This window comes from Magallana gigas, chromosome 1, assembly GCF_963853765.1.
Source record: "Magallana gigas chromosome 1, xbMagGiga1.1, whole genome shotgun sequence".
NCBI classification, from domain to species: Eukaryota; Metazoa; Mollusca; class Bivalvia; order Ostreida; family Ostreidae; genus Magallana; species Magallana gigas.
Window position 1 is genome coordinate 70,065,472 of NC_088853.1, and position 12,196 is coordinate 70,077,667.

Here is a 12,196-nt window from a genome sequence, read left to right on the forward strand (position 1 = left end):
ACAAAATTAGGATGCAAAGAAACCAGAAAAAAGAGTAATATCAAGGTACTTATTATTATAATGATCGATTTTTGCTGAAAAAAACCCCCAAAAAACTTTGAAGTTGCAAAACAAAGTCTTTGAGCATAACAAAATTAATCATTTTCATATCTCAATTCAGTTTTTTAAATTAAAAAATCAAGAATTTTCTTTCTTTGTCTCTCTTCATCTCTAGCTCTTTAAAAAAATATATATATATCTGGTATTTTTAAAAAAATGTTTTTCTGTTTCTATTCTGATCTTTCTCTCATTCATTCCATTCTTACTAGCGTTATATTGGTATATGTAACATACTTATTCGTGACAAACACACAGATAAGAACAACGGCAGGAATTGTGTTACTCTTGTAATACAAGGTCACCCCCCCAGTCCGGATTTTTGTTTATCGTTCTTACAGTAAGTTTTTCATACACTATATTAAGGCTATAAACAAAGACCAAATAAATACATTAAAAAAAATAAATACATTTTGACAATTTGTCAAAAAACTAATATATAACTTCGAATTAATGTCACGTAAATATTGTTTTCATTGACGATTCTTGGTGGATTGGTTAAATTCTGTTATCATCGTCCCAGTGAACCATATCATTTTGATTCTAGGTCCAAAATGGTCAAGGTTTTTATTGTTCTTCTAAGTTTTATTAATGGAGGTATGTATCATTTATTTTGTTTTGAATCTATACAGTATGTCATGCATCAGTAGAGATATCTGAAAGTCTAAGCGATTAATAAAGGCAGATTATTTTTTTTTCCATTTCATAAATGGAAAATGTCTCAAAACAACAAAACAGTGAAATGTCTAAACCTCTTTATATGCTTATTTTCATTTCTTCTAAATAGATATATTTTTAACTCAAATCACAATTTAACTGCTCAGTAATGCTCTTGAATAAAATAAAAATATTGCTAATGATTGATAAAACAATTAAATTTTGTTTTCTTTTTTGACAGCTTTGTCCGTGGGACCAAGATGTCTAGGTTGTACTGGAGTACCACTGTTGACAGATTGTAACAACATCATAGAGTGTGGAAATGGCGAGGTAAGAGAGAGAGAGAGAGAGAGAGAGAGAGAGAGAGAGAGAGAGAGAGAGAGAGAGAGAGAGAGAGAATGATTTTACTTACCCAATGAGGGGAAGGTAGAAAGCATCGCCTACACAATTTTTGACAGCATTTTAGTTTTAAAAAAATAACATATACACAGGGGAAGAGAAAAAAAGAGAGAAAGAGAAATGTGAGAGAAAACGGTCTCTAAAATGACACTATTATTGATATTTGTCTTGTTTTTGGTTAAGAAGTAAAATAAACTAATTAAGAATTTAATAATAGAATAAAAATACTTCGAAATTTATAATACAAACATACGTGCAATATAGTACGTAAATTAAAACTTTACATGTATGATCAATCTTTATTGATTCAATTTGTTTTTAAAAAATGACCTACTTTCTATTTGAATTGAAAACTTCATGAATTTCATTCACCCACGAGGAAATAAAGCATTTTTTGGGTTTTAAATAGGCGTGTTATACACAAAAGATCACCACTGACGCAGCGACTATAGTATACGATGCAGGCTGTCTTAGTTTACAGGTACGTTTTCTTCAGTTAAGGTATCGTTAAAAGTTAACAGGGAACATTATTCAAAATCACAATTACAAAGAATATTTACAAACAAGGAGCAGAGCAAACACGAACCTCTACTACAAAGCAGAAATAGGACAAGGTGTCACTGATGTAATTGAAGCTAAAATGCATAATTTTAATGATATGTTAGCGTTTAATAATAGTAAGTATTTCACTGCTTGTCCTGACCGGAGCAATTAGATATTGTTCAGGATGATGTTTCTTATAATAAAAAACAAAACATATATGCCATTTCTAAATGTGACAGCTAATACACACGTCTTTTCCAATCACAAACTGTTAAAACAAAATCACAAAGAAGCACATATCAGAGTGGAAAGAAGTTAACTGTAGCTAGTAAAAAAGTTAAGTCATTTAGAGATAGGATCGACGACTTAAATGACTCGCTTTAAATTATACTTTTTTTTTTAAAAATTTCAACGTTATTTTTATTTTAAAAAAAAACTGCCAAACACGCTTCGACTATATAAAATCTCTTTTTCCTACTTCAGTTCAAATAGATTATTTTATTTAAAAATAAAAATATTGTTTATATGTAACAGAAAGTAATACATGCACAGTGCAAGTAAACAACGGTATTTCGAACTTCGAAGGGGGGTGGTGGGGGTTGGGTGGCTTTCTTGTTATACTTCCGTAAATTGCTTTTATTTACACGTGTTTTAGGACCGGTATATACTCTATTCTTCTACCACTCCTAAACGAGTTGTCAACGTTGATAGAATAGTTTTAGATTGTGTGTTTTTGTTTATGAAATACATTTTATTATTAAATTGTAAAATGAATTAAATTATGAATTCAAATTAATTTGTGTAGTACGTCACTGATACAGTAAAGTTAAAAAAGAACATAGGTTGTTATCAATTCATTCCAAAAAAATAAAAAAAATATACATATGCATGTACTTAGAGGTGTACCTAAATTCATAGCTACATGGTTGAACGACCAGTTCAACAATCTAAATGCCTTGTCACCTTTAGTGCTATCTCACCCCTGCGAATGTTATTGTCATTCAAATTTTAGACCACGTGGTTTTATTTGACCCTTTCAGTTTCGCAGTAAAAATCGTACCTCGTGTATAAAGTCTATTTCACAGTTCATGTATCTAGGTTCTTAATATAGTAGTCAAATATAAAATCTAGAGGTTTATTGATTTTAAACTTTATCTTCATTAATTGGTGAATAAAATGTGTTCTAGAAATAAATGTGACTATACAAAAATTAGTTTTTGTCTGCTGCTGCAACAACTAACATGCTTAAAAGATATCCCTCCTGAGGATTAATTTTCGATCCGCGCCTGACCTAGTAATAACATCAATAGCGAAACAGACTATACCATTTAATGCAGAATGTTCCTTGAAAATGGCTCGATATACTAAGTTTTAATGCAAAACAGACACCCATTTTTTTTTTAAAACATGGTATTGCACACCACAGGCATCAAACATGGCTATGATTTTATTAAGCAACCCAATGGTTATATTTTCAACCACTCTACACGTGTTTGAACACGAACGATAACTCTGTTCTGAATATTATCGTTTAATATAAATAACTGCTAGATGGTAAAATAAGACATACATCTTGAAAGCTTTTCCTGTTTTAACATAAATCACAGTAGGATGTGATATGAAAAACGACCAGTACTTACGTATTTTGAGAATATTATCCGAACACTTATACTTCCGCTCGAAATTTCACAGGAAGTGAACAAATATCGGTGAAGTCTCGTGAACTTTCTTTCGAGCACCTCTGGATTTATTACTTACTTAGCAACGATAAAGAAAACATTTCGAACACATTCGCAGGGGTGTATCTAGTTTTGTTAAATTTAAAAGACACTTTCAGATTAAAAGCTGTAGCTAATGCAAACTTGATAAGAAAACCAAAAACAGATTGTAAAAAAGTAGTTTTTAAGACGAATAAGGCGTATTTTAATAATTTGTACATTATCTAAAAAAAAAAGAATGGAAAAAGATAACATTCTCAAAATCATGTAAGTTTATGCATGCACATGCGTTATTACAGGTTTGTAACGTCATAAGTACCATCGGAAAGAATACCGGGTTAGGAAAACGAGACGTTACCAACTGTTATGAATGCTGTCCGGAAACCAATCATACCCTGACCACTCCGCCATGTAATGCAAAGCTGTGTGGAATCCGTAAGATATTCAATTTTTATTACACATTAATGTTATTTTATAAGAAAACAATTTTTACATTTGCAAATATGTTTCCTTTTAAGAACCTAAAAGAGAGCGAAAACATTTAATTCTGTGTGAACTTTTTTATGACGTCACAATGATTATCGCACGCGCTTATCCTTTTACGGTTACAATATTGTAAGCGTGAAAGTACTTTATATTTATGATTATAAACAATTTATCATTTTCAAACATAAAAAAGCAATAAACAGCAATATTAAAAAGTTCATCGGTATATGAACTTGGTTGGTAGGTGATCAAATCTTCCTAGAAGCCATATGGGCTTCACAGGATTTGATTACGTGACCAACAAATTTTATAATCGGGAAACCTTTTGATTTGCTGTTTATTTCTTAATTCTTTAAATTCTTGTTTACACATGCAAAGCTTGCTAGAGTCTGTGTGTCCTTTTGTTTTATTACATTTGTGGTATATATAACACATTGTTTAACTTATTTTTACACATGCAAACCTTGTTGAATGACCATTTGAATTATCACATGTGTGGTATGCATCATAACACTGTTTAACTTATGTTTACTAATGCGAACCTTGTTGGATGGCCTTTAGATTTATATCATTAAGTTGTATGTATAATAGCAAATCGTTCTAATTTATGCGTAAACACACAGAGGTGGTTGTAATCAATAAGACCTTTAGATGTCATCATTATACATTGCAATTGTGAAATGAAAATTGGAAGATTATCAATTTCTTATATTCAGTTACATTCATTATTTACACCTTTTTATCTATGATCCTACATTAATATGTATTCATTTTCAATATGAAACATTACATTAAACGAGAAATGAATTATCAAACAAAGTGCCACCAGCAGAGAAAGCTTTGTTGACTCATTTAGGAAGACACCTATATGTGTTTCTTCTATCTTGTTCTCGTGAATTAAATGACGAAATGACTTTCAAAAATAAAATACAAATCAATCTATTACTAAACACCAACTTTATATAATTTTTAGTACAATATCTGAAGTCTGACTAAGTAAGTTAACGATAAACGGTGCCAGTGAGACTGTCTTTAAGTAAATTATTTGTTAGGACAGGATGGTCGTGGCAATTTTTAGACTCTTTTGATCTCTTTTTATAGAAGAGCTCGATATAAAATTAAAAGAAAGTACTAACATTTAAAAGTAAAATGTATGGATATTTAAAGAAAAAATAGTTAATAGCTTACATATCGTATCTTAAAGTTTGAGGCTTTTACATCATCATCATTACATCATCATCATTACATATAATCTGTTTGCCATCCGGCCTCCTTAACATATTCTTTATATTCTCCAAGTCAAATAATTATTGGTTCCGAAAATGACATACTGTAAAAGAAACTTTTATTTGCAAAGACTTTATTCGCAACTAATTGGAGATAAACTTTATAGTCATCCTCATTTTCAATTTTGTGAAGCTATATATAGCTATAAGGCAACTACTGGGCTACAGTGGGGAAAAAATTTAGCCCTCGCAAAAATATAACTTCCGGTAATATTAGTTGGTTTGTAGTACTTATACTATTTCTATGTTTTCTGCAACAAGATGAGCGCTCGGGTGGGGAAAAAATTTAGCCCTCGCAAAAATATAACTTCCGGTAATATTAGTTGGTTTGTAGTACTTATACTATTTCTATGTTTTCTGCAACAAGATGAGCGCTCGGAACCAAAGTGCTACATGTGTGATGACGTCATTCAGCCGGAGAATTGTAGGACCACTGGGTATTGTGATTTAGATGAGGTAAACTAGCATTTATAAACGATTATGCATCTTATCTTATGGATAATAAATAACTCAATTGTTATACTTAGTAATGCATATTGAAACCATTTATTCAAGATAAATAATCAACTAAAATGCAATAGCACGTTACTAATATATGTATTATTTAATGTAGAATATCGATGGTTTTACAAGATTTTTAGGATGTTTTATTCAAATGGATGTTGAATATTTCAAAATTATTTTTTGCAGATGATAATCCAAATTAATTCTGTTGATTTTTGCACCCTTCAATTTAAGCTATCCAAGTTATTTAGTAAAATTGTTATAAATATCAGTTAGCATTTGAGTAAAAAGATAAAATATTTTTGCACGTTTCAAGAGTCGTTTCTCAGAGTTTCCATAACTAGAGATGCTGATGCGAAACATAAAAACTCCAAACAAAAAAGTTTGAAATTCCAAATTTGAAATCCATGGTTTCGTCAAAACCAATTAAATTTGCATGAAAAACTTGAAAACAGCATTAAAAGCAGAATTACTTAAGAAATCATAAAAAAGTATTTTCTTTAAAATATAACTTCTCTACTTATTGGATAGGTAGTATTATATGATGTTTAACAACTGTTTGTTTATTTATAATATATATCTATAAGTTATATACGAAAAATATGTGTATTTTGCAATCAAAGTAATATAATCTTATATTTATCATTGCGGATCAGTGAAAAGGCATATTTTCTAATTGTGTATATGGCTTTTTGCTCGTTGACAAAGATGGTCAAAGCTGCTTTTTTAATCAAATATAAAATATACTGCTTGTCTTACAAATCAACTAACAGTTTTTCTGTTTCTTTTTCAGCAATGTTTCACAGAAAAATTAACCAATCACGCTACAGGAGAGATTCGATATAAGCTTGGATGTCAACGGAAGGCGGTATGTTGGATGGACGAATCATCATAGCATCCGGTCATCTGATACTGTAGTCATTAGAATTCATGGCGGTTCAGTTTTTGTGGTATTCGTGGCTATCCCCCCCCCCCCCCCCACACACACAAAAATTAACATCTTCGACGAAACATATTTTGAAAAAGTTGTTTATCGTACTGTAACTGAAAATGACGCATCCACGAAATTACATCCCAACGAAAAAGCTCAAAATTCAGAATCCACGAAAATTGCCCACCACGAATTTAGATGATTCCACAGTATTCTCTTGTTTGCTTTTGTTTTGCTGAAAATGTTCAAAGTTTATATGTTAAACAAAACTTTACGTTTTTTTCTAAAATTGAAAGCCTTTTTCAGCTTATGAATTGTTAAAGAATGCATATTCTAAGCACTGCAATCCCCCTCTTTATCTAAACACCGACGTGTACACACTCAAACAAAAACATTTTAGCTATTGGTTCCAAGCCTGGTCGGAATGGATTTGTTTAAACACATTTTTTTGTCAGGGAGTCTCTCATTATTTATAAATTATGAACATCAATCTAATAAAGTTGTATACTTAAGTACAAAATCCCGACTTTGCTGTTACGGCTATGTAAGCTATTGTATTATTTGAATAAGAAGTGTGCGAATTAGTAGTATATGCATGAGTATATAAGAGTGTTTTTGAAGTGTTTACTTATTTACTAAGTGATATTAAAAAGATTCTAAAACCATTGCACTTTTTTCTAGCTTTACGAAAAAAAGAATTAAATAACAACTTTGAGAACTTTTCAAATTTTCCACAATTTTAGATTTGTTATCACGAGATCGCATAGGTGTTCTCAAAGCATGAATATTAATAGATATAAATCACCTGTTCATGGCTTTGTTAATCACGGGGGCGGATTTTTTTTTTATCAAATATAAAATATAGAAATTTAAAAACTGTTATCCATTCCTGCATCGTTTATTTTTCTTATTCATCCTTAGAAGAGGTATGTTTTCAAATCCACTTATTATCATATTTTTATATTTTTGGTATCTGCGATTTTCGAGCCATTTTTCATTAGCTATCCCTTAAATTCATTGTCTATTAATCAATTAAAATATATTTAAACATGCTTTTTTTTAATGCTTAAACCTAATTCGTCATTTCATATTTTTTCTAAAACATTTCCGCCTATTATCCCATCAATTTACAAGTTTACATAATCATGTTTTATGTATGTAAAAAAAATTAAATTTAAAAAATGTCTGGACGAAAAGAAAAACAAATATTGGCTAGATATTATGAATAATAGGCAACGGATTTTGTAGATTAACAAACAATTCTACAGTTTTAAGGAAGGGTTAATTCAAAAATTCAGTTAAAGTGAAAATGTATATTCTAAAAAAACTATCTTGTTTTGTTTAGGTTTGTGCTAGTCTCGCATTGTATCCCACGCTTCCCAACTCCGGAAGTTGTAACGAATGTTGTGATGAAAACTACTGTAACATTGGACTGTGTAAACAATCAATCTTAGGTAATATGCTTCAACCCTTTTTTTTTTAGAACAGTGAAAGTAAAAAAAGCTACCTTCTTGATTTAAACATTTTTATGTTCTACAGAAATACAGCTGAAGAAAATTCAATAATTGTATTTTTTGTATTGAATCAGAATACCCTTTACTTAGACCAAGGCTATCAGGGGTTACTGTCGACTACATATTTCTTATGATTAAGTTATTTGAAAAAGAAGCACTGATCATATGCTCGAAAAACATTTATTTTATCTTAAACTTTGTTTGAAACAAACAAATTTAGAACAAAACCTTAACATATTAATTTTTATCAATAAACTTTATTTCAATAATATAATATATTTGATTTAGAAAAGCAGATGTTATAATGTTACACACATCAACTTACAGGAAAACCTCATTTTACCTCAACCCCTGGGAATTTCACAGTGGATTCACAGACTAGTGTCACGCTGACCTGTTCTGTGGACCCTAAATCTCAGGCAACTATCAAATGGTCGTTTGAATCGGTATGTATCGACTTTATATTTTCCAAATGCTTTTAGTCAAATGGTCGTTTGAATCAGTATCTGTCGATGAAATATTTTTCATATGCTATTAATTAAATATTAGTTTGAATCGGTATGTGTATATTATTTTTTTTCAAATGCTATCGATCAAATGTTTTTTTGAATCAGTATCTGTCGATAAAATATTTTCCATATGTTATCAATTAAATACTAGTTTGAATCGGTATGTATAGATAAAATATTTTCCAAATGCTATCAGTCAAATAGTCGTTTGAATAGGTATGTGTACCTAACATATTTTCATAATGATATTTTAAGTCAAAGAACAAAGTGTTTCTGTCGAATTATCTAAATATATTCCATGGATTTGAATTGTTGATATTAAAGACATAGACAATACGGTATCCTATTAAGGTTTATTCGTTCATTGATCTTTAAATTAAAATGATCAGTTTTCAGAACTAAATTATAACTGTGTTCAATGACCTTTCACATAACGCATGCAATTTGTTAGTGTGTTTTTTTTTCAAAACAAGATTTAGGTTGCATTCAAAATATGCAACCTGATTGATTTGATTCATAAAATTTCCACAGCACATCTGCCATGTACGAAATGGAATGTTTGAATACAAAAGAGTGGTATTTTTATGTACTATTTTACTTGGAATGTGTAGTGATCTGATCATCCTGATGACATATATTTTGTAAGATAATCAGTTAATAATTCAAGCGTATGTTATTCAAGCACAAAACAAGTTATTGTAATTATTACTTCTGGTAATATTTTCTCTATTAATTGTAAGTTAACTTAAGTTAATCCTCTGTTACTATCCAGTTTTAAAATGTAATTTAATGATCTTGGTCTGGTTAAGTCAAATAGAGAGTAAACGAAATAAGGGATATTTATTTGCAAAAGCTAAACACGTCTAAGCTTATCTAAGTTTATTTTCGCCTGAAGCTTTTAGGTCCACAGCTTGGCGTGAGTCCAAATGGCATAACGTTGGGCAACCAAACTTCTTTGACTTTGACGGCGGACGTAACGTCGTTTGGAGCCTACACTTGTACAGCAACTAATACCAATGGTTTTGTGACGGCAAAAGGATACATATCACCAAGTAAAATTCCCTACTTTATTATTAATAGAATTTATCGAGTGGGGGGGGGGGGGGAAGGAGGAGGTTGTGAATTTGTTCATACCCTTTTACCGTTCCTTAACATTTCGAAAGATTATGAAAAAACCGACACTATCTTAATTATTCATATTAATTCATCGACCTTGACCAAAAAGCTTTTAAAAACTATAATTCTCTAAACTGCACTTAATTCCAGAAACATAATGATGAAAAGTGAAAAACAAATAACAACGACCAAACAAACACCCCCAACCCTTTAGGAAAATGAATAGATAAAAAAAGTTTGCAATATATGATTTTAATGTATGCGAGTACACTGGCAATACCAGTGGCAAAATGAAAATTCAAAATACTTTATGATATTCATGTCATTTTTGATAGGTATTAAACGGAAAAGCATTTCAAATTAACTTTAAACATCAAATACAGTAAAACACAGTTATAGCGAATACGCTTATAATGAATTGACGCTTACGGCAAAGTAATTTTAATTGGGAGTTGATTTTAATCAACTCTCCTATGCAGTTACTCTGGCAAACCGAAAGTGAAACAGTGTTTGGACCTAAGCACAAATCATCACCGCTGACAAGACGTAGATCTTGAAAATAATAGATAAATTCGGTGTACTGTATGTTGTACCATAGTTTTTTTTTTTAAAGAAACATATTTATAAATACCTTGTAAATAGTCAGATTTTATATAGTACGAAGAATGTATTTGTTGTTTGTAGTTGCATGTATTCCTACGCCAGAGTTAAATATAGTCTCGCTCAACCAGACGCTCGATTGTCTCCGTAAATCTCCGACAAGCAGAGAGTCTCTCTTGGTTGTCGGATATTAACGGAGACAGCCGAGCGTTCAATATTGCTTGGATCCAGACGTGTACAATTTTTAGAAACATTTCGATGACTGATAAACTGTTTGATGGAATGAATTCTATCTTTTACTTTTACACAACATGATTCATACGGAGTTTTCTGGCAATTTTTGTCGTAAAATTCCTATTATAAAAATGTGCGAAATTCAAATACAGATTAGAAACTACAAAAAATAACATATTTCAAAGTTAAATTTATTTTAAATTTTAAATTTTAAAGTTAATTTCAAAATTGATAATAATCAATAAAATCAACTCCCGACAGTATTTCAGAACTTTGATTCCCCTTGACTTTAATGCCTGTTTTAAACTTGCCGTTCATAACGAATTACTCTTGTAATGGAGCAAAATAACCTGTCCCTAGCACTTCATTATAATCGTATTTTACTGTGCTCGAAATTATCTTTGGGTACCGCGTATACTATCGGTGATGCACATGGCTAGTTATTTGTTAATTTTTTTCACGAAAGAGATGCTGTAACAAAATATTAAACGGTATAAGATTTTTTAGTACAAGGAAATCACTATTTAATCATCGATTATTCATTTTTTCATTGAACATGGAAAAGGAAATCCCATCAAATTTCTACACTTACATATTTACAACTGAATCAAATATTTATTTGAGTTTGAAATTATCACCAAATAAGAAATGCATAAGGAAATAAGGCAAACAACCCTTAAGCAGTTATCAAAGCAAAGATATGTAAATCAATTTAAAGAAGAAAGACTGCATGAGAAAACTTTTAAGACAATTTAAGCATAACATTTTTTGGGATTTATTATCAAAAATCATATCTATAGAAATTCCTGTTACAACCCCAACAACAACAACAACAACAATAACCACGCCCACAACAACAACGACCACGCCCTCTACAACAACGACCACGCCCACTACAACAACGACCATGCCCACAACAACAACGACCAAGCCCTCTACAACAACGACCACGCCCACTACAACAACGACCACGCCCACTACTTTTTCTACTGCAGATCCATGTCCCAATGGATGCTGTGACACTGACCCAAAATGTCATGATTTTACGTTTATTTCAACGGCATGCCTCCATCATGGGACAGCATTGCAATGTCCATTTATATGTGGCCTCTGTTCCCAGAGCACAACCCCTCCTCCATGTAAACCGGACACTGATCCCAGATGTCATGAATTTAATTATGTAATGTCTGCTTGCTTAGATAACGAAAAAGCGAAAACTTGTCCTAAGACGTGTGGTCTTTGTTGATAGATTAAGAATAAATGTAACAAAACTAGTTGTTAATATATTGAATGTCGAGATAACTAAAAAGTTCTCAAAATTTAAAAGTCCAAAAAAATATATACAAACCACGAGCAATGCAAACACAGACCTCTACAAAAATTAGAGGCAGGATCAGATGCCATGGAGAAGCAAACATCCTCTTCTGACAGGTCACACACACCATGTGCTCTTTGTCGTATTTAGGAAAACGGAACAATTCGGTAAATAATTATGGCATAACAATAAGCATGAAAAACGTCTGTAGGCATTCAACCTAGCAGAAGATTAGATTTGCCGACAACGTCAAGGTAGTTGTATCGACCATTGAACTTCAAATGATGA

General features: G+C 31.1%; 1 protein-coding gene across 1 annotated transcript; it reads left to right on the forward strand.

Moving 5' to 3' along the window:
* The first annotated feature begins 323 nt into the window (after positions 1-323).
* On the forward strand, positions 324-11,867 carry LOC105319157 (mucin-2). Its single transcript, XM_034466193.2, has 11 exons — positions 324-436; positions 644-693; positions 995-1,083; positions 1,562-1,633; positions 3,713-3,848; positions 5,553-5,641; positions 6,483-6,557; positions 7,966-8,074; positions 8,462-8,580; positions 9,539-9,695; positions 11,394-11,867. The coding sequence occupies exons 2-11, from the start codon at positions 651-653 to the stop codon at positions 11,837-11,839; spliced, it is 1,335 nt and encodes a 444-aa protein (XP_034322084.2). The 5' UTR covers positions 324-436; positions 644-650; the 3' UTR covers positions 11,840-11,867.
* Positions 11,868-12,196: the final 329 nt, after the last annotated feature.

Bases quoted from the DNA above. Each gene is read 5' to 3' on its own strand.
- LOC105319157 (XM_034466193.2), top strand. From the start codon at position 651: ATGGTCAAGGTTTTTATTGTTCTTCTAAGTTTTATTAATGGAG. The intron at 1,634-3,712 runs GTACGTTTTCTT...GCGTTATTACAG, and splicing joins CAGGCTGTCTTAGTTTACAG to GTTTGTAACGTCATAAGTAC. The intron at 6,558-7,965 runs GTATGTTGGATG...TGTTTTGTTTAG, and splicing joins TTGGATGTCAACGGAAGGCG to GTTTGTGCTAGTCTCGCATT.